At 44.7% G+C, this 24,327-nt stretch overlaps 1 protein-coding gene across 1 annotated transcript; it reads left to right on the forward strand.

Annotated features, from left to right (window-relative positions):
- The first annotated feature begins 23,512 nt into the window (after positions 1-23,512).
- Positions 23,513-24,126, forward strand: LOC124671205. The gene has a single exon (XM_047207614.1). The coding sequence runs from the start codon at positions 23,513-23,515 to the stop codon at positions 23,834-23,836; it is 324 nt and encodes a 107-aa protein (XP_047063570.1). The 3' UTR covers positions 23,837-24,126.
- Positions 24,127-24,327: the final 201 nt, after the last annotated feature.

The following is a 24,327-nucleotide window of genomic DNA, read 5'->3' on the forward strand; positions in this document are numbered from 1 at the left end:
TAAACTTAGTCTAAACTTTTGCAAATATATGTTGTAGAGATGGCGTCCCCAATCAATTTTAACCAGCTCCTAGAGAAAGAAAAACTTAAGAGCAACGGTAGCAACTTCACCGATCGGTTCCGTCATGTGAGGATCTTCCTCTCCGGCGGAAATCTGCAATATGTGCTTGATGCACCGCTAGGTGACCCTCCCGCGAAACCGAAACCGATGAAGTAAAAGCTGTTTACGAGACTCGGAAAATTCGGTACTCTCAAGTTCAGTGTGCCATCCTGTGCAGTCTGGAATCCGATCTTCAAAAACGTTTTGAGCACCACGATCCTCATGAGTTGACGAAAGAGCTGAAAGCTATTTTTGAGACTCATGCGGCTGTGGAATGCTATGAAGCATCGAAACAATTCTTCAGCTGCATGATGGAAGAAGGCAGCTCCGTTAGTGAGCACATGCTCGCCATGACCAGGCATGCGAAGAAACTCAGTGACTTGGGAATAGTGATTCCTAACAGATCAGGGATTAATCGTGTTCTTCAATCACCGCCACCAAGTTACAAGAACTTTGTGATGAACTACAATATGCAGAACATGAACAAAGAGTTACTTGAACTCTTTGGCATGCTAAAAGCTGCTGAGATTGAGATCAAGAAAGAGCACCAAGTGTTGATGGTCAACAAGACCACCAGTTTCAAGAAACAGGGCAAGTCTAAGGGAAAAATCAAGAAGGGTGGCAAGAAAGCTGCCACGCCTCCTATGAAACCTAAGAACGTCCCTAAACCTGATGCTGAGTGCTATTACTGCAAGGAGAAGGGACACTGGAAGCGTAATTGCTCCAAGTATCTGGCTGATCTGAAGAGCGGCCTTGTCAAGAAGAAGAAAGAAGGTATATCTGATATACATGTTATAGATGTTTATCTCACTAGTTCTCGTTCTAGTACCTGGGTATTTGATACTGGTTCGGTTGCTCATATTTGTAACTCGACACAGGAACTAAAGAATAAACGGAGACTACTGAAAGATAAAGTGACGATGCGCGTTGGAAACGGATCCAAGGTCAATGTGATCGCAGTCGGCACCCTTCCTCTACATCTACCTTCGGGATTAGTTTTAAGCCTAAATAATTGTTATTTTGTACCTGCGTTGAGCATGAACATTATATCTGGATCTTGTTTAATGCAAGACGGTTATTCATTCAAGTCTGAGAATAATGGTTATTCTATTTTTATGAATAATATCTTTTATGGTCGAGCACCACAAAAGAATGGCTTATTTCTGTTAGATCTCGATAGTAGTGATACGCATATACATAACGTTGATGCTAAGCGAATTAAATTAAATGATAATTCTACTTATATGTGGCACTGTCGTCTTGGTCATATTGGAGTGAAACGCATGAAGAAACTCCATAAAGATGGATTACTTGAATCACTTGACTTTGAGTCACTTGATAGATGCGAAGCATGTCTAATGGGTAAAATGACTAAGACTCCATTTTCTGGTATGATGGAGCGAGCTACTGACTTATTGGAAATCATACATACCGATGTGTGCGGACCAATGAGCGTAGCATCGCGCGGTGGTTATCGTTATGTTCTAACCTTCACAGATGATCTGAGTAGATATGGGTATATCTATTTCATGAAACATAAATCCGAAACTTTCGAGAAGTTTAAGGAATTCCAAAGTGAAGTAGAAAATCAACGTAACAAGAAGATTAAATTTCTACGATCTGATCGTGGAGGTGAATATCTGAGCTATGAGTTTGGCATGCATTTAAAGAAATGCGGAAAACTTTCACAATTGACACCGCCGGGAACACCACAACGAAACGGTGTGTCCGAACGTCGTAATCGAACTCTCTTAGATATGGTTCGTTCTATGATGTCTCTTACTGATTTTCCGTTATCATTTTGGAGTTATGCATTAGAAACAGCTACATTCACTTTAAATAGAGCACCATCAAAATCCGTAGAAATGACACCGTATGAATTATGGTTTAATAAGAAACCTAAGCTGTCGTTCCTTAAAGTTTGGGGTTGCGAAGCCTATGTAAAGAAGTTACAACCGGACAAGCTAGAACCCAAAGCGGAGAAATGCGTCTTCATAGGATACCCTAAGGAAACTATAGGGTACACCTTCTATCACAGATCCGAAGGCAAAATCTTTGTTGCTAAGAACGGAACCTTTCTTGAGAAAGAATTTCTCACTAAAGAAGTGACTTGGAAGAAAAGTAGAACTCGATGAGATTGATGAATCTATACTCGTTGATCAGAGTAGCGCAGTACCGGAAGTTGTACCTGTACCGCCTACACCTGCAACAGAGGAAGCTAATGATAATGATCATGAAACTTCGAACGAGGAAACTACTGAACCTCGCAGATCGACAAGGGAACGTACCACTCCTGATTGGTATGGTCCTTGTCTAAATGTCATGATTGTGGATAACAATGATGAGGACCCTGCGACGTATGAAGAAGCGATGATGAGCCCAGATTCCAACAAATGGCAAGAAGCCATGAAATCCGAAATGGGATCCATGTATGATAACAAAGTATGGACTTTGGTAGACTTACCCGATAGCCGAAAGGCTGTCGAGAATAAATGGATCTTCAAGAGAAAAACAGATGCTGATGGTAATATTACTGTCTATAAAGCTCGACTTGTCGCAAAGGGTTTCCGACAAATTCAAGGAGTTGACTACGATGAGACTTTCTCACCTATAGCGAAGCTAAAATCTGTGAGGATTTTGTTAGCAATAGCTGCATTTTTCGATTATGAGATTTGGCAGATGGATGTCAAAACGGCGTTCCTTAATGGAGACATTGAGGAAGAGTTGTATATAGTACAACCCAAAGGTTTTGTCGATCCTAAAAATGCTGACAAAGTATGCAAACTTCAGCGTTCAATCTATGGACTGAAGCAAGCATCAAGAAGTTGGAACCGACGCTTTGATAAGGTGATCAAAGACTTCGGGTTTATACCAGTGTCATGGAGAGGCATGTATTTACAAGAAAGTGAGTGGGAGCTCCGTAGCATTCCTAATATTATATGTAGATGACATATTATTGATTGGGAATGATATAGAACTATTAAGCAGTGTAAAAGGTTATTTGAATAATAGTTTTTCAATGAAAGACCTTGGTGAAGTATCGTATATATTAGGCATCAAGATTTATAGAGATAGATCAAGACGCCTAATAGGGCTATCAAGAGTACATATCTGGACAAGATTCTAAAGAAGTTTAGAATGGACGAAAGTAAGAAAGGGTTCTTACCTATGTTACCAGGCAAGGTCTTGAGTAAGACTCAAGGACCGGCTACGACAGAAGAAAGAGAAAGGATGAGTAATATCCCCTATGCCTCGGCAGTAGGATCTATCATGTATGCCATGCTATGTACTAGACCGGATATAGCACATGTTGTTAGTTTGACTAGCAGATATCAAAGTGATCCGGGAATGGAACACCTGGACAGCTGATCAAGAATATCCTGAAATACTTGAAAAGAACTAAGGATATGTTTCTTTGTTATGGAGGTGACCAAGAGCTCGTTGTAAGTGGTTACACCGATGCAAGTTGGAACACCGATCCCGATGACTCTAAGTCACAATGCGGGTACGTGTTTATATTGAATGGTGCTGCGATAAGCTGGGCAAGCTCGAAGCGGTGCACGGTGGCGAAGTCTTCAACGGAATCGAGTACATAGCGGCTTCGAGGCTTCATCAGAAGCGGTATGGATGAAGAGGTTCATTGTAGAGCTCGGTGTGGTTCCTAGTGCATTGGACCCATTAATCATTTATTGTGATAACATGGGTGCCATCGCCAATGCACAAGAGCCAAGGTCACACAAGAGGCTGAAGCATATCAAGCTGCGTTACCACTCGATTCGCGAGTACATCGAAGATGGAGAAGTAAAGATTTGCAAAGTACACACCGATCCGAATGTAGCGGATCCGTTGACTAAAGCTCTCCCTAGGGCAAAGCATGACCAACACCCAGAATGCCATGGGTGTTAGGTATGTTACAATGTAATCTAGATTATTGACTCTAGTGCAAGTGGGAGGCTGAAGGAGATATGCCCTAGAGGCAATAATAAAGTGGTTATTATTTATATCTTTATGTTTATGATAAATGTTTATATATCATGCTATAATTGTATTAACCGAAACATTAGTACATGTGTGATATGTAGACAACAAGAAGTCCCTAGTATGCCTCTTAAACTAGCTTGTTGATTAATGGATGATTAGTTTCATAATGATGAACATTGGATGTTATTAATAACAAGGTTATATCATTATATGAATGATGTAATGGACACACCCAATTAAGCGTAGCATAAGATCTCGTCATTAAGTTATTTGCTATAAGCTTTCGATACATAGTTACCTAATCCTTATGACCATGAGATCATGTAAATCACTTATACCGGAAAGGTACTTTGATTGCACCAAACGCCCACTGCGTAAATGGGTGGTTATAAAGGTGGGATTAAGTATCCGGAAAGTATGAGTTGAGGCATATGGATCAACGAGTGGGATTTGTCCATCCCGATGACGGATAGATATACTCCGGGCCCTCTCGGTGGAATGTCGTCTAATGTCTTGCAAGCACATGAATAAGTTCATAAGAGACCACATACCACGGTACGAGTAAAGAGTACTTGTCGAGAGACGAGGTTGAACAAGGTATAGAGTGATACCGAAGATCAAACCTCGGACAAGTAAAATATCGCGTGACAAAGGGAATTGGTATCGTATGTGAATGGTTCATTCGATCACTAAAGTCATCGTTGAATATGTGGGAGCCATTATGGATCTCCAGATCCCGCTATTGGTTATTGGTCGGAGTGAGTACTCAACCATGTCCGCATAGGTCACGAACCGTAGGGTGACACACTTAAAGTTGGATGTTGAAATGGTAGAACTTGAATATGGAATGGAGTTCGAATATTTGTTCGGAGTCTCGGATGAGATCCCGGACATCACGAGGAGTTCCGGAATGGTCCGGAGAATAAGATTCATATATAGGATGTCATTTTATGTGAATTAAAATGATGCGGAAGGTTCTATGGAAGGTTCTAGAAGGTTCTAGAAAAGTCCGGAAGAAACCACCAAGGAAGGTGGAGTCCCGGAGGGACTCCACCTCCATGGCCGGCCAACCCTAGTGGGGGAGGAGTCCCAAGTGGACTCCCCCTATGGGGGCCGGCCACCCCCCCATATGGAAGGGGGGAATCCCACCCCAAGTGGGATTCCCACCTTGGGTAGGTTTCCCTATCATATGGAAGGTTTTGGGTTCGGGTCTTATTCGGAGACTTGTAGTCCAACACTTGGGGTTCCACCTATATAATGAGGGGCCAAGGGAGGGCCGGCCACCCCAAGACCACAAGCTGGCCGCCCCCCTGAGTGGCCGGCCACCCCCTCCCAAACCCTAGCCGCCCCCCCTCTCCTCCATAGCTCCCGCGTGCTTTAGCGAAGCTCCGCCGGAGTTCTCCACCACCACCGACACCACGCTGTCGTGCTGTCGGATTCAAGAGGAGCTACTACTTCCGCTGCTCGCTGGAACGGGAGGTGGACGTCGTCTTCATCAACAACCGAACGTGTGACCGAGTACGGAGGTGCTGCCCGTTCGTGGCGCCGGAGGGATCATGATCAAGATCTTCTACGCGCTTTTGCAAGCGGCAAGTGAACGTCTACCGCAGCAACAAGAGCCTCCTCTTGTAGGCTTTGGAATCTCTTCAAGGGTGAGACTCGATAAACCCCTCGTTGCTACCGTCTTCTAGATTGCATCTTGGCTTGGATTGCGTGTTCGCGGTAGGAAATTTTTTGTTTTCTATGCAACGTTATCCTACACTCCGTGCATCAGCAATGGTCCGACCAAGATCATCAACGGGATCATCACGTGCCTCTTCTTCACCTTCCCCTTCACCTTCCCCTTCACCTTCAGCATCCTCCATGAAAGTATCACCGAAATGAGCAAGATAGCTTTCATCGATGAAATCATCCCCTTCTTCATCTTCTTCCATTATAACCCCTCTTTCTCCATGCTTGGTCCAACAATTATAGCTTGGCATGAAACCGTGCCGAAGCAGGTGCATGTGAACATCTCTTGAGGAAGAGTAACCCTTCGATTCTTACGGTTAACACATGGACGGATAACAAAACCCCCCGCTTATTCGCATTAGCCACTACGAGGAAATCTTTCAAACCCGTAGTGAACTCGCCGGAGAGTCGGTTACCGTACATCCATTGCCGATTCATCCGCATTATTATAATATAAAATATATAATTAACCATCATGCATTTGTTAAACTAACTAGCTACAAACAATATAAATTAAACAATGAACTACACACATGCATATTTTATCAATGACACATGAAAGGTTCAAGTTGCTAACCGCGATCGAGGAGGAAAAAATAAATAAGGAAGCTCAAGTGTGGCTCCAACACTTCATATCATGTTTGTTTCATGCTCTTGGGGCATAAAAATTTTATCAAACACCTTGTGTGCATAAGAGGAACCAAAAGCAAACCTACACCCCCTTGTGAAGCTTGTGAAGAGAAGTGGCACCAAATGGCTAAGTGCTGTGAGCTGAGGCCCTTTTATAGGGATGGGCCTTTAGTCCCGGTTGGCCTGGCCAACCGCGACTAAAGGCCTTCGGGCACCTTTAGTCGCGGTTGGCCCCCTCACGTGCACCAGCTGGCCACCGAGCGCCCTGGGCCCAGGCCTTTGGTCGCGGTTCGCCTCCCGAACTGCGACTAAAGACTCCATTAGTCACGGTTCCTATAGTTTCGCGACTAATGGGACTGGACGGAAGCCTGTTTTTCTACCACTGCACTGACGCACTGCATCCTGCGCCGCTTCCGTTCACGCCACAAGCTAGCGTTATCAACTTGGGATCGATCGACCACGAGCTAGCTTAGCAAACGAGTAACGACTCCACTACTGCTAGAACTACTGCCGCCGCAGTGTCTGCCTCCATCGACACACACGGCACCGACAAAGAGTATCATGGATTCATGGGTAGTAGTGTAGTACTGTACGTAGGGTTTACCTAGGTCAACCGCTTCACGCGTGCTACTTGTATGTGGATCCCTGATGCGGTTGACCTAGCTTCCCTGTACTGTATGTGACGAGACCTTGTCAATCGCCATGTCAGGCTTTGAGTCCTCACAAGGATATTCTCATATACACCGCCTTCCGAGCATGGCCGATTTCGTAGATACTATGCTTCTTAGTTAGCAGAACTATGCTTCGTAGCTTTTTTTTTCTTTGAGAGATACTATGCTTCGTAGCTGCTTGCTTCAAGTAGGTGGGCAATGGGCGCTCATCGATTCGAGGCCCATGTGGCTCGACTGATCTACGCAGGCCCATTAACGGCTCGTGCCTGTGCCCATAGATTTTCTACCTGAAGAGTGCAGAGTTTGCCCCCGAAAAGGAAGTCTGATGCGGCCGCAGTTACTTTGTTTAAACTAGACGATACCCCGCGCGTTGCTACGGGAAAGATTTGTAGAAATAGTTTAGTAACATTTTATTATACTGCAGTACAATAAACTACGGATGACACGTTAGATATAATATTTTTAATGATGATTACAAAATGATTTGTGGTATAAATGGTGAGAAAATTGAGATGTTTGTAGAGTCTATTGTAAAAAGTAGTAAAACCTATTAAGGCAAATTGAGATGCTTTGGATCTGCTCACTTGCACCTATTAAGACAAACACTAGTAGAAAAAGAGGCTTCCGTCCACCCTCATTAGTCCCGGAAATATTCAAACCGCGACTAAAGGGGGCTTTAATCGTGGATCGGGAGGCAACCCGTGACTAATGCTCCATCCGAGAAGAAAGGGTACTCACCAACCGCGACTAAAAGGGCGATGGAGGAATGCGCCCGGCGGGTACCCTTTAGTCCCGGTTGGTGTCCCCAACCGCGACTAAAGGTTTTCCGAGTTTTTTTACTCCCACGCACCCTGCACCCCCCCCCCCGTGGATCGCCTTTTTTTGGTTTGTAAAATACAAAAGAAAATGATAGAAAATTCAGAAAAAATTGTTTTCAGATTCTTGTTTGTTATGCAACCTACTATTCGGAGAAATTAAGAAATTCGAATTTTCACTTTTTTTGCAAAAAAAGTTAAAAAATGGTAAAACCGCAATAACTTTTGCATACGACGTCGGAAAAAAACGTATAATATATTAAAAAAACCTGGGAAAAAGTTACATCCGAATTCACCAGGGTTTACCCGGTTAGCCAATTTTTAGATTCTCAAAATTCCAAATGAAAATACGAAAGCAGGAAGATTTTAGTTTTTGCTATAAATTATGGATTTTATATTTTTTAAATTTTTCAAAAAAATAAAATTAATAATTGCATCCAGCATAAAGTTTATTAATACTTTTACCCAATTTTTAGATTTTCAAATTTTTAGGTTTTAGGTTTGGCAAAAAAAATATTAAAAAAATTAAAAATAATAAAAACTAAAAACTAAAAATAATACTTTTACCCAATTCACAATTATTATTACATCATTATTTTTGTTTATGAAAAAAAATATTTGAAATTCAAACAATAAAAAAATGTGACATCGACCAACATGTTAATAGGATTGATATGATACTAGTATCACATACATGTGCGCGTAGCACTTGGATGCGGGACGGAATGGAACTCGGAAGTTAAGCGTGCTAGAGGTGGAGTAGTGCGAGGATGGGTGACCGAGCGGGAAGTTTGACCACGAGTAAGTAATTTGACTAGAGATAAGTGTAGTTAGAGATAGAGACTAAGCCATGCAAATAACTGAAATAATAGAAATTCTGAAAAAATAGAAAAAAAAATGGAGTGAAAAAAAATTAGAAACCCAAATGAATTAAATTTTTTTTAACGAAACCTTTAGTCCCGGTTGGGGACACCAACCGCGACTAAAGGTCCTTCGCCTAGGCGCACGCTAGCCGCCCACGTGGATGGACCTTTAGTCGCGTTTCGTAAGCAACCGCGACTAAAGGGGGGGGGCCCTTTAGTCGCGCTTAATTGGTCGCGGTTGCGCAACCGCGACTAATGGCAGTTGCGAACCGCGACTAAAGGCCATTTTTCTACCAGTGAAATATCATTTTAATTGGGTTTCACTCTATAATTTGTAACTGGTAAAGTTCATATGACAGCTCAAACAAACAAAAAATTGTGCAAGTGTAAAGATCAGTTAAACATGAAATGAATCCTCCTATTTTGAAGCACATAAAATTAAGCAGGATATCAGTGTCGCCAATATTTTTATTTGTTATTTCCCATTTCCATGGCGATCGAGTTAGAAGAACGACAAACTTGAACATGTTATATATACAAATTCTGTATGCGTAGGACCTGAAATATCTAGACCTGTAGCCATCCTACACTCGGTAAGATAATAAATATGAACATACTACCGAGAAATGGCCAGTAATTTATTCTTGATCTCAAGCTACCACACGATGAAATATGAAACCCATACCAGTTAAAGAAAAACCTGCACAGTATACTAAACTGAAGGGAAAATAATATAAATTTAATCCATTCATCTCATAGCACTCCATTAGGTACTTATCGGAATGCGCTAGTGTAGCTAGGAAAATGAAGTAAGCAAGAAAGATATATACCACAGAGGGAACCAACAAACCTCAGGTAGAAATATAAGAATCTCATCATAATTTAAAAATAATTTGTTGTAATAGAAAAACTCCTCCGCGGTGAGAAAAGGTCTTTGATATTGATCACCACATTCAAAATGACTTAAGCAATAAAGATATATATTGTAGAAGGAACCAACAAACCTCAGGTAGAAATATAAGAATCTGACCATAATTTTAAAACAATCTATTGTAATAGAAAAACTCCTCTACAATAAGAAAGAGATATTTGATATTCATCACCACATTTCTCTAGTGCCTTATATAGTCTGCAATAAATCATAAATGGACAATATTATCTTCTAGAGAACAATACAACAGTAAAACCATTAGAATAAATTCATAAGGAATGCCATGGAATATCAGCTGCTTTTTTGGGATAGAAGGGTCCTGGAGAAACTCAAGAAGCACGGACGTGTTCCTTAGCAGATCATCGCCAAAGAGGTGCCAACAGCCCATCCACCTTGCCGCCGAGCGCGCAGAAAGGGCCAGCAGAAAGACGTGTCGAGGAGCACGTCAACACGACACGCTGGCATGAGCCGAGGGACACGGCGGCGGCAGATTTGAGCAGCAGCATGAGAACGCTTCACACAGTGGGTAAGCAATGCAAGCTGACCATACATAAATAGGAAAAGGCTCATGTTATTTTTCAGCTTGACATAGCGGTGGAGGAAGAGAACTTAAAAGAGCAAGCAGAGAAGTTCTCAAGTGGTAACGCAAGGAGGTAATTAATTAGGCGTTTAGTAGTCATTTATCTGTTGAGAAGATGTAACATGCAGAGACCATGAACAACCACGGGAGAAATGGACAGGTGAAATTGCATTTAAATGAGGAAATAAAGAGAGGGATTCTTGGAGAAGATGATACAGCCACCATGCTGCAGCGTTGGAATATGAGAAGAAGAAAAATAATGACATCAGAGATGGCATGGCTGAGCTGCATGATGTGGCAGGATATGATTGCTCAGACATGTCCGATGAGGTGGACATCTTGCATGTTTAGAGAATTACTTTTAGTGGGTTGCTTCAATTTAGATATTATAGATAGGAGTAGCAAGTTTTATGAATCCATTAATATACATATGTGACGCTATAAGACTACTCACAATAGGAGTATCATAGGTAGTATCATGCATTTCATGCATGCAAAATGCCGATGTGGCTGTGCAATTAAGGATGAGAGAGAGTGTACTAGTATCATAGGTAGATACCGTATCATAGCACATACTACTAGAAAAAATAATGTCAAGTAAATCTTGTACACATATTTGCATTGAGATTCTACAAAACAATTAATGTATGGAGACTATGATACTAGTATATGATACCATGCATTGTGAAGATAGTAACATGTAATAGTATCATACGCATGATATTTCTATATGATACTATGCATTGTGACTAGTCTAAAACATCTCTGGATCATCACCTGAATCTCCCAGATGAGCCACTTACGTTCCTTAATTAACGACTAAACTACATCAGTACTACTACTACTGTTCCTGCCGCAGTATTGTCTCCACGGCCGAACTCCAACATGGCTTGGAGAAAGAAAGAAAGAAAATGTAGCATAGACGCATCATAGACCTCCTAAAGTCCTTTTTTTTAAGTGGACCTCCTAAAGCCCTTAAGCATACTTGATTGTTTCTGGCCCAGATTTTCCGAGATCATTTTCAGAGAGTCCAAAATTATTGGAGTCTAGACATCTCAAATGGTCGACTTGACTGTTTTTTGGCCAGAATGGGCTGAATATATATAATTTTAAAAAATCAAATGGTGTGATCAAAAGAACCATAAACACAAACACATGCCAGACTTGGACTTCTACGAAAATACTAGTAGAGCTGCATTTCGAGTATGGCTGGTTTTTTTTGGATTCCCAACGAACACTGCAACTGAACGTTCTTCTAAGCAAAGATGTGTTTGCGTTGAAATGGAAATTATGCACCATCTGATGCTGGACATGGACTTCCTCACCATCCCAGATGTCTGCTGCACCGGAATCTATGCACCATCTGATGCTGGAGTGTCCCTTTACTCGGCAGGTGTGGCATGAGATCCTGGCATGGCTAAGAATGATGGCAGCAGCCCCTGACCGCGAACTCTCTATCATGGATTAGTGGCGACAGGTCAAACTGGACACTCCCGAGCCGCTTCGCAAGGGCATCGTTTCTGCTACTCTTCTTATCCCTTGGATGACATGGAAGCACAGAAACTCGTGTGTTTTTAGGTTGTCCAGCCATCCATCCCACTTCTGCTCTCCAACATCAAAGAAGAGGTCATTTCATGGGCAAAGGCTGGCGCAATACTGCCATCCACTTGGGATGTGCACTGATATTTTTGTACCAAACAATGTATCTTAGAGCATCTCCACTCGTCTCCCCGACGACGTTTTTCCATCCGGACGGCGTAATTCGGCCCAGTCGCGCCCCCGGTTCCTCGTTTTCGTCCGGATTTGGGCCTAAATTCATCCGGCGATCCCACGCCATCCCCGGCCCCCCGGGGAGCGCTCGGGGAGTCCGGACGAAACGAAAGCGCGGGAAACACCGAGGAAGCTTCCCGCGCGTCTGGTGGCCCCAACTTGTCGGCGAGAGAAAACGATCGTCGTCCTCATCGCATCGTCTTCCGCGCGCTGTAAAAGCCTGCCGCCGGTCTGCATTCGCCGGCCACGCGGCGAGTTAATGTCGTCGTCTTCCGCGCACGCATCGTCTTCCGCGCGCACTAAAGGCTGCCGCCGGTCAGCTCGCCGCGGACGCGTCGCATTCCACGCGTCATTAATCCCCCGCGCCAGCCGCGCCTATATACGCCGGTCCGCTCGCCGCGAGGCGTACCCCGTGCTCCACTCTCCCTCTACTCTCCCGATGGCGTTCTACGACGAGGACGGCGCATCCAACAACGGCTTCCCCCGCCGGTCGCTCCACGCGTGGGAGGGGCACCTCCTCCACCAGGCGGGGTACCCCTGCCCGCCGGACACGAGGCCTCCCGGCGGCGGGTGGCGGCTCAGTGCTGGCGGCGTACCAATCCCGCCGCCGCCTCGGGGCCACACCCTCGACGTCGCCATCGAGGAGGCGCGGATGACCTTGACGGACGAGGAGCGCGCCGACCCGCGCCACCGCCCCGACAACTACACGCGGTGGAACTCCTACTTCCTCCAGCGGTGGGAGCGGGAGCTGGCGGCCTACGACGGCCCGCCGCCTCCGCCTCCGCGCAACAACGCCGCGGGCCGCCGACGTTGGTGGAGCGCGCCGGGCCGGACACTCGAGGCCATCCTCGAGCACATCGAGGGCGGAAACTTCCCGGTGCTCACGATGCCCCCTCCATCGAGGGCATCGGCGAGCCGCCGCCGGGGAAACGTCTGGCAGCCACGGCGCATGGCTGCCAGCTCGTCGTCTTCGGATCGGCGCCGAGGTCATCCTTCGCGCCGGTGAAGAGGGAGGAGGCGACGTCGCCTTCGACGCCGGTGCGCGTCAAGAAGGAGCCGGCGTCTCCGCCGCCGACCAGAGGGCGCAGCAGCGGCGCCCTCGTCATCCGCGACCAACCCTCCCAGCCTGGGCGGAAGAGGAAGGCGGCGAAGAAGGAGGACGCCGCGGCCGCCACCAACGCCGCCGCAAACAGGCTCGCCGAGGAGGAGGCGAAGCGCGCGGAGGACGCAGCCGTGGCGGAGGCGATCGCCGGGTCGCTCAATGACCCGGTGCCCGCCGACAACGCCCTCCCGAGGACGCCGCCACGGCGTGGTCGAGGCGCGGCCGGGAGCGCGAGGAGGCGGAGCGACAGCGGCGGGCGATGGACACGGCCGCCGCACGCCGACTCGCCGCCCGCGCCGCTCCAACCGCCGTCGACGACGCCGCGCGCTACCGCCGTCCTGCGACACCTCCATCCGGCGCCGTTGTCCCCGTCGTCGACCTCGAGTCCTCGGACGATGAATGGTACAAGCCATCCCCGGGGTGGGGAGACGCCGGCCAGGGCAGCAGCCGCCAGGCGGCGCCGCCGAAGGTCGAGGACGACGGCTCCGACGACGGCGGCGACGAATACACGGTGTTCTACCGCCATTTCGGCATGTAGAGCGCCGTGTTTTAAAATTAGCATTTCAATTCCCCAAGCCGAATTCGAAATATAGTCGAATTCGGCCTCTATGTATTAACTCCGCCCGTTTTTAGTCTAAATATCATTAAATTTAGTCTATATTCGCCCGAATTTAGCCGAAGTTTATCAAGTTTCCGTTTTTCAAATTCGCATCGCCGTCTTCGCCTGGGCACGCGGCTGGGAAACTACTCCTCCCCACGCCAAATCTTCCTCCAATCCGGACGAAAATTTCGCCGGATTTGGGCGTGGGGAGCGCCAACGAGTGGGGATGCTCTTATCTACTAGGTTATTCTATCTTTTCTATGAAATGAAGCACAAAAGTCCTTTGCGTTTTCTCGATAAAAGGATGTGTTTGCATTGAAATGGAAATTCAAGAAACGAAAGGTGTTATTTTTAGGGGAAAAAAGGTGTGTGCTTTAAATTGTTTGAGAATCAAAAAGGTGTGCCTTAATTATTACTTTTTGAGGCCAAAGTGCGCTCATCAATTCGAGGCCCATGTGGCTTCACTGATTTAGTCAGGCCCATTAACGACTGGTGTCTGTGCCCATAGATTTTCTTTCTGACGAGCGCAGTTTGCCCCCAAAAAGGAAGTCTGCAGCGGCCGCAGTTACTTTGTTTTTAAGAGTAAATTTTATGAACCCATTCATATGCATCTGGGTGATCACCTGAATCTCCCAGGCGAGGCACTTTACTCTATGTACCTTAATTAACGATTTACAAACAAACAAAAAAGGACACCCGTCGGACTGATCGATCATGAAAACGGTGGCAGAAGATCATATATTGAATCAAATATACTAGAGATAAACGAAATTATACGAGTGTATGTGCCGTTAAAGAAGCATTTAACTAGCTAAAAGATCTTTCCTAGGGCCCCAAGGCAACCAACATGCGTATCACTACCATAATTTGTGACAGACCAAGAAACTTCAGAAAGCATCAGTAAACATGTTTACTAACTTCGTTTTTATCGACAACATCGCTAGCTGTACAAAGGTGACATCCAACGGTAGAGCTACCAGTATACGAGTGTTCACAGCTTGGATTTATGGGGCATTAAGCCTCAAGGTCCTGAAAAAGGGCAACACAATGTGGCATGCCATTTAATAATTTCACTAACAGTGGAGTTACGGTAATATCTTTGAGATTGTAGGTTATATTTGTTTGTTAAAATTGCATGGTCATCAACCAACAACGCATCATCCAACTACTCGGCACCCAAAAACAATGTCACAAGAGACAACCAATAGAACGGTCCAAGCGGTGACACAGAGTTCTTATTAGGGGTTCCTTTGTGTATGGGATGAAGTTGATAATTGATTTCCATGTGTCTTGTGATACACATTGATGTATAGCCTTGCGCAAAGAAAACATATTTTTTATGTTATTGTTATGTTTCTCGTGTTGTTGAATGATTGTTTCAAACGGTCCTTAACCAGAGATAAATGGCCATCTTGGTTAAACTTGGGTAATGATTACTGGAGGACAATTTATCTCACAAGTCACAAAATATATTTGGATTTAAATCCCGCTAAAAATAAGATTCTTCATTTGGTTTCATGCATAGAAGTGTACTTCTAACTAAGGGCAATCTTGCAAAAGCGTAATTATAATGGTGTTAAGAATGTTGGTATTGTGTCAAGGATGAAATAATCTATCATCTCTTTCTTGTATGCATGGCTTGGTAGATTTTTCCCCTTCCACTGCCTAGGGCCCAAGCAAAAAATAAGGAGTTCGAGCGAATGTTCCTTTTTCCATGAAAATGTAGGTTAGGAAAGATTTGCAGATGAGTGGCAAGGAGATATTCTTACGTCCAAAACGTCGCGGAAGGTACCGATTCCTTAGGAATTGGTTTCCTTTAGTTTTCCGGTACTTCTATACCGTGGAGAACAAGACCTTAGGGAAGCTTTGATTAGTTACAGGAAATTTAAAACGTAGGAATAGGTAAACACATGGTTCAGATCGATGTCACCTGATTCATACAAGAAATTCATCGGAAGCTTACAGGAAGCTTTGATTAGTTACAGGAAATTCCTACATGAATCAAAGCACATATATTTTGTAAAAGGTTCGTTTGAATGGTGCACATAAAGGAAGCACGAGAATTCATCGGATTAAGGAAAGAGAGTTAGAGCACAAGTGCATTGCACTTCTCGTACAAAAAATAAAATGAGATTTGAGCTCATGTTGGCATAGGAATATATTCCATTGGAATTTTGTGATATCTATCAAATGGTTCAAAGGTTTTAATGGAGAATATCCATGAATTAATTGAAATACTCCAAAGCTCCTATGGAAATGCTTCAATCAAAATAGGCCCACAGACAGAAGAGGCTCTTACCTTTCCACGCAAAACATGGAGAGAGAAAAAAACATGTCTACCATCAACAACAATGTCCCCATTAACCACACTTCACATGTATTTTGTAGTTGGGCACATGGAAAAGAGGTCGAAACGGCGTGTTTGCCAAACTTCATGCACTAGTTAACACAGCTACAAGTACAAACTAATGAAAATGGATAGGCAATTCACATATACATTTCAACACCCTCCCAACACGTGAATAGAAGAAATGATGTGAAAATACCAAACGGGTAGACCCAAGACGAAGACGTCCTAGAGGAAAATTGAGGCCCATAGCCTTCTTATGGTTGCCTCCTAAGATACGCTTGCACAAGAGGAAACTTTGGCCTGCTCGCAGTAGTCGGTCCAGGAGGAGTCTGCGACTAAGACCGCAAGAGAGACTTGTCGTAGAAGACAAGTCTCGCATGTCGAATCATAGTAGGAGTCCAATACCCATACTGACTCGGAGTTACCATCTAATCCTTGTATCACCGCATTTATAAGGCGACACAATATGTCCCATAGAGACATGAAAGAAATCCTCGATCGATCTTGCCTTAGTGGTAACCCTATCCTACGTCGCTAGATACATTGTAACCAATATACAATCAATAATAGAAGAAGCAGGAAGTAGGTCGGGCTGAATGTAGATACATCCTATAATGATCCCGTTCCTCCTAGCACTCGACGACATCCTCCCCAACCCATAAGTCATCAAGTGATGGCACATGTCGTGACTTTCCCAGGACAAGAAGAACAATATTGGGAATAGAAAGTCAACATCTCAATAGAAGAACAACAATCTCACGTATTACTAAGAGGTTTCTATATGAACAAACAACGAGAGAGAGAGGGGACACATGTCAATATTTATTAAATTGCAAAACCCAGGACTGGACTTAAGACCTTAGGCTTCGATACCATGTGTTAAGCTTCATTCACTAGCTGATGCAATAAAAAAAAATCAAACTAGTTGAAGGGCTAGACATTCCACTTATATACTTGTAGAAGAATAGTGGAACACAGAAGGGCTAGACATTATTAAATATCATCATCTCGATGGTTGATTAAGTATTACACATGAGCACGATATTTATGAATGTCTTAGAAGAACCAAAGTATAATCGCAGAGATATCTTTCAGGCGAACACTTAAAGTTTCTAAATGTAGAGCTTGATATTATGGATGTGTGTTCAAGGATATTTACCTATAAACAACTACTACAAATTCCCAAGATTATGCATTGGGTTTTGATAGTTGTCACATGCATTTATCTTGTTTGGTGTAATCCTATCAACGGTGTTGTCCACCTTCCTATGTAATCAAGCATGGAAGCAAAAGGAAGAGGCCCTACCCACTATATATGGGAGGTTAGTGATGGCCATGAAATCCATGAGTATGCATGTTCTCACATAATAGGGGTTGTATGAGCACCGCGTCCAATTCTACACAACCATATAACCAACCCAATGTAGATGTATTTATTATAAAACAATAACATACAAAATTTGTATTTTTTTAACTAAATTAAAGATTGATTAAAAAATAAATTTTATTACTCAATATATCCAACATATTATGCACACTTTTAATTGTTGTTGTGTAAAAAACCAATATATTGTATTTTAGACTGAATTAAAGACCGGTAAAAATAATAGACATTGACACTACGTGTTTGTTTCTTTTTATGCTTGTATTCCTTGTAAGCACTATCCTATCAGAATCTCATTGCTATGATGAGAGATAAGTAAGTAACGTGTATGTAACCCCTAAGAACCACTATTTTGTTGTATCGATAGGACACAAGAAGGCGTTGGTTGTCTTGACAACATAGTAAAAAATCCAGAACACAATAGAACACCTATTTTATTAAGAAAAATACTTGTTGAGGGCGTTGGAACTATCCTATGGTCTCAACATATCAATACTATCTTTTTGAATTGATCTCCTTTTTTATCAACACCTTGATTTCGTATATTCAGTTTTGAACTTGAAGTTCTAGTACTAAGTCCTTCATCTGTTTCCAAGGTAGAAATATAATATGTTGAAATTGATTAAAGTACATTCAAAAGTAGAAAATCATAAGCATAGAACAAGCAGGATGAAACACCAATAAAGGCATGTTAAGGAAAGACACGCCTTCTCTTAACAGTCCACATCATCTAGAGAAGACACTAAATATAAATGGTGCAATGCATTATCTCTTATTGTTATCACTAGCAATAAATGAGAATTAATTAAATTTTAGAAAGCAATTAAATTGCTAAGGGAAGACAAAGGGTACAATGGAGAAAATAACCTTCTATTATTTCATAACAGATCATCTCTTAGCTAAGGAAAGGCAACCTTCTCTTTATTCAATCTCTCTCCACCAACTAAGAAAAAATCCTAAGTGGCAACCATAAGGCCGGGAAGACTGACATCACCCCATTGTACATGCCCTAACTAACTACACATGGTTGATCTCTAGTTTGGCCAATGGTATGTAATCAAAACTGATGAAATCGACTACATTGAAATTCCGAATAACAATTTTAATAAAAGAATTGCAAGGTATACCAAGTAAACAAACACAATTGGGATATTCCCAAAATGGTGTAGTGCATTTGAAATATGAGATTGGCTCTTAATAAATCATGTTTTAAATTAAGGTTGCCCGAACTAGGAGCGGCTGGCTATCTTTAGGGTAATGCCCTAATACAAGTCGGAAAAACAAACCGATCACATTCCTAAAGGGGAAGTGCGAAGCTTTAGTTCCCCTTACCTATGCTTTGGAAAAGACCTATTCAATTTATCCACAAATCTGATATATCAACTAGTTAGTTTTTCTTTTATTGATTCACGGGTTAAGTAACCCAAACATTTTCTTTGATTGGTGTGTTCCTTCGGGCATCCTTTCTCTATTTTGCAGTGACCGGAGGTGTGGTGGTATGGAACGTCAGCGACTTTGAGTTTCTCCTCCGGCAATATCCGGCTGACGAAGAGTCGTTATTTGGACAAGATGATGGTAGGAGTGACATAGACTTCAATGGTGAGTTTGCACACTCCTGTGGGAATACTTGATATGATTTATCAGCATCGACATGAGAACGGTGTCGTTTCCTTGTTGAATGTGGTGGCTCGAAACTCAGCTTTAGGATGCAAATGACGAGACCGACTTTAGGTTGGACTCATAATTATCAGCTCATGTGTGACGATTACTTCTTGAAGGTTTGCCTAGGAGTAGTGTAGTTTGCTTTTGTTTCTTTTACTATGGTGTTATTGGTAGCCTCGTGGCGGTACTGTTATGAGGCATGCGTCCTCAGGCTTATTTCTTTCAGAAAAAGAAATTTGTTATGTTCGTCTAACATTTAATGAAATACGGCAATATGCATTAACTGACGCAAAGTCTAGAGGATATGGTCCTTCCCAAGAAGAAGTTTCCTTGCCAACCTCTGATGGACATACTATCTTCTGAAGCTATTGAGTTAAGCAAATCTTTTTTTTTTTCGAGAATACGACCTACGTACATCAACCGCGACTATACATGTTTTTTTCGTAATTTTTCATTCCACGATTGTTTAAAAAAAATATTTATACATCCATACTTATCAAAGCTTTTTCACATAGGGATTTAGAAAATGAATTTGACAGCTTTCTTTTGTTTTCTTTTTTGAGAAATAGACAGTTTGGACAAACGTGCCTGTTTACGCTGGCTTGACCTGATAGATAAGGGAAAGCGTTTTGAGCAAGCTTTAAAATAGCATGCAATTTCTCTGCTAATAGCGTGCTATAGCATATTTAGAGGGTCCACACTAAATTTTAGTAATTTTGCTTGTTGTGGCGCTATTTGTGAAATAGCATGCTATATCGCGCTAAAACTTGATAGCGTTAGCGCGCTATTTTTTTCAGGCAAGTTGCTTTCACTTTTTTATGGTGATGAATTACAATCTGTTGGTTTCACTTCTAAATCAGAAGATAATATCGCTAATGCTAATAATTTTTAATAAATAATTTATATTATGTTGTTGCTTTGTGAAATGCTGATGTTAGCCTTCTAAAATTTGACATCTATTTTTATATGTGGTTATGTATGTATGATTCAGTCACTTTTGGACTATATATCCATTCGTTGTAGTAAAATTATTTATTTTTAGGCTATATTTTATATTATTTTAAAAAAGCTATTTGAATATACCACGCTATTAGCATTTAGCACGCTATTTTAAACCTTGATTTTGAGAAGCTGGGGAGCACAACCTATGTTTTGGGTTAGCCGATCGAATCCATGTCGCGAAAGCATAGCAGTGCAGCGCATGACAGGACAAGTGATTTCGTTGGAGTCAACGAACTGAAGCCACAGAACCTGAACCGAGTTGCTCCACCACCACCATGCTTGATCGATCGATGATGCTCCACGGCTGACCTAGCTATCTGGCTAGCTCTACTCCACCACCACTGCAATGTATCATGGACAGCTAGGTACTGTTCCGACACAGCAACGAGCAGCCTAGCAAGCTCTAGGTAGCACGCGAGAAACCTGACGTTTGTCACGTAGACCGAAGCGTCGTGGACGACATGTACAGGGGTCCGTCTGTCTCGATCTGCATACAGCAAACGATGGGGCGCCGGCCGTAGGGCCAACAAACACAACTACACAGTGGCCGGCGTACGTATCTGCATGTCGTTAGCCTGCGTACGTACGCAGAGTTAGCAGGAGGACCAGGACAGAGGACCAGATACCGATACATCGCAAGCTAGCGAGGTCGGACCAGGCCATAAAGTCCAACCTGGACGGAGGTAGTTGGGGCTCGGCCGGAAACACGGCCGGACGTACGCCGGCCGTCGCTCTTCTGTTCTCATCGATGCAGCCATCTCCCCGTCGCATGGCACGTTGCAACCGCCGGTGCCTGCAGAGAGCAACCCAGAGAAGGAGGGGGAGGAAGAAGGTCTCTCTGATGCTTGTTTTCCCCTAGCCCCCTCCGTCCCTTCCTCTACCTTGTCTCTCTCAACGCATGCAATCTTTTTTTTTTCCTGGGTCCTTTTTGTTCCCTACCTCTTTGTTACTTACCCCATCATCATGGAAGCTGGCTAGGAGTAGTTGCAGCTAATTCTCCTCTCTCCCTATGTTGACATTTTTCTTGTAGGTCTAGGCTTTCTATCTCGTCGACCGAGGTTTTACATACTTCTACCACAAGCAAAATGACCGGCCATAAACTTTGTCTCTCCGGGTATGTGTCTCTCTCTCCATTTATGAACCATCATGGTTGTATATTTATTGGCATCTGAAAGGGATGAGAAGTGGAATGGGGCATGTGGCAACAAGCGGCAGGGACTTTCGAAAGCTTGTTTTGACCGTGCCTCGCTCCAGCCGGCGCGCGGGAGCACGATACTCCATCTCAGATGGAGTACTGCCCAAAATGAAAGAGTACAGTTACGCATACCACAACAACAGGCTAGTGTACAACAACAGTAAAGTTGACTTGCAGATGGAGGTAACCCGTATTTTCTGAACGCTCACTACATTTTCACGGGCAGATAGCAGTTAATTAGTTACCGCATATCCACCTGCCTGGTGTAAACGGATCGATACTGTCTATTTTCGTCGCGTGGAAAGATGGCATAAAAATCTCAGCCTAGCGGCTCGACAAAAAGGGAACGAATGCGCGGATCATCCACTCACAACCCAAATTCAGGCTAGAAACGTGTTCGTTCACGCGTCCCCTCACGTCCTCCTCTTCTATTACATAGGCCCTCTCCCATCACTATCATCCGATTTATAGCCAGTGTGAAGCTGCAGAAGCCCTAGCCTGCGACGGAGGAAGCCGCCGGCGGTGCCCCTGCCCCCCCCCCCCCCAACTACCACCGTAGGCTACAAGGGCAAGACAAGGCGCCGAAGATAGAGGTCGCACCGGCTGAGAGGTCACTCGAGACCAAGACGCATGATACCGTGAAGGCCAGGGCAGCCGAGGCAGCCACCACCGGTGCAACTAGGGAAAAAGCCAAGCTTATCCTAGCTATGTAGGCCAAGGCCAACGTTGAAATCTTCACCACCCAGGCCGCCGACCAGACCGTCATCATGATAAAAAAAAAGAGGAGCTCGACAACGCCAGGGCCTAGGTTGACAGTGCCTCTACGACAAGCTCGACACATCCGTAGCTGCAAGACTGCCTCTACGACCACAGTTGCCTGCTTTACCGGTGGGAACTCTCTGTCTCAACCACCACATCTAGGCGTTGCCCTCCCGGATTGGTGGGTCACGATCATCGTCGCCGGAGGTCGTGTCTTTGCAGGGCGCCCTGGTGGTGCCTGGCCTCCACCTGAACCGCACTGATGTGCCCGACGATCCATGCCAATGCGAGGGAAAGAGTCCACGAGCGATCCCATGGGCGAACATGCCAGTGCGCCGCAAGCTGTTCGAGAGAATACTAGGGCCCACACCTACCGACTCGGTATGGTTGTAACCTCCATTTCTTTCGCTTAGTTGCATTTGAGAACGGCTTGTGATTTCCAGTTATTGATAGGCTTACTATGCCAAGGCCTACATGAATGGCCAGGTCAATTGTGCCGGCCAAATGGACAATGGTCTAGGGACCGAACAAGAGACCCAATAAGTGAGTTTCTATTGCGTGTGAACTATGTGATTCCATAATTAATGTTGATTTATTAGCAAATATTTTACTCCGTAATTTTTTGTGGCCTCTTCTGTTCATATATTGGCCAATTAGGCTAAATAGGAGAAAAAAGGCAAAAGGTCTGCACGAACCAAATGGGTCTAGCCGGTAGGTATGACCCAGCCCAAATGGACAAGGGGCTATCTACGACTCGTCCAAATATAACAAAACGAATATATTTGGTGTTCGAAATTGGTCGGAGCCTTGGAGATGCACTTATTTTGATTGACTCGATCATCCCTTGAGATAGAAAATCTAGGAACAATATATTTTCTGCTGGCGGCAATGTTGCACTTTTACCATGGTGTCAAGCTGAAGCCTTCCGGATGGGGTGATAATCCTTGGAGAGAGAATAGGGATCAGCCGTGCAAGAGGAGCCCCTACTCACCAAACTTTCCATGAACTTTTCTCTAGCAGAAAGTGTGGCCTGGCCTTGTGCGGGTGTTTCCTTCTCACTCTCTCACTAGACAGGTGAGGTGAGCCGAGACAGTGGCAGGAGGGAGGAGCAGAGAATTGAAGGTCCATAAATGCGGTTTGGTGGCATCCTCGCGCGCACCGGCCTGGACCAGACCTGCGTGCGCGGACGGATGGGTGCAACATGCCTCGCCACCCCCACACCTACATAAAACCCCTTTCCCCCGCTCCTCCTCTCCCGGCTTTTACCCCTCTTTGACTCCACTCTACCATTACCGCACCACCTAGCTCCCTCGTCCTCTCCGCACGCCAACACATTCACTCGGTTGTTAAGCTTCCCACGAGCTTGCTGGCCGATCGATCGCTGACATGAGGAGGCAGAAGCGGTGGTCTCGCGCCGCCGTCGTCGCGTGCCTAGCGGTGCTTCTCACCGCCGCGTGCGCCGAGTCGTCCTGCCAACCAGGCAGGCGGCTGCTGGCGGCGTCGTGGGAGGAAGCGGCGGCGGCAGGCGCCGTGCACTCGAGCGAGAGCGGCGACCGGGACGACATCCCGCGGAGGAGCGCGTTCGACGTGGTGGTGGAGGGCCTCGTCAGCATCGGGCTCGGCCGGCGGTGGCGCGCCGGCGGCGACCCGCTCGTCGACCAAGACAAGCGGCGCGTGCCCACGGGGCCCAACCCGCTGCACAACAGATGAGTACGCGCGTAGCTAATCGCCCGTTAGCTAGTACGTAGTAGCCGGGAGCGTCATTGCCGACTCGCGCGCGGCGAGGAGGAGAAGAACGGGAAGGAGAGGAGAGGAAGACCATCAGCTTTCTAGCAGCGTTGCTCCCTTCTGCTTCCCCTTCTTCTCTCTTTCCTTATTTTTGGTTGCTTGTTTTTTCCCCCTTATTTTCTTGTGTTTTGATTGGCTTGTGAAGTGGACAGCGAGGCTTTTCTGTTGATTGAAAGAGATAGATATATGAGTATAGTTCTTCTTTTGTTTCATCTACTCATCCGTTTCTATCGCCTGATTGTTGTAGGTATATTCACCATATTCTTCACATATTCTTCATTTCTTCCGAGTTGTTGCCTGTAAAATGTTCCAGCAAGATACTTTTTTTTTTGTTCTGTCAATTGTTCTTGAGGAGATGGAGTGCATCTGGGACACGGGGAGACTACGAAAAGGTCGAAACAGAAATAACCCTG

The sequence above is a fragment of the Lolium rigidum genome, chromosome 7 (genome assembly GCF_022539505.1).
Source record: "Lolium rigidum isolate FL_2022 chromosome 7, APGP_CSIRO_Lrig_0.1, whole genome shotgun sequence".
Classification (NCBI taxonomy): Eukaryota; Viridiplantae; Streptophyta; class Magnoliopsida; order Poales; family Poaceae; genus Lolium; species Lolium rigidum.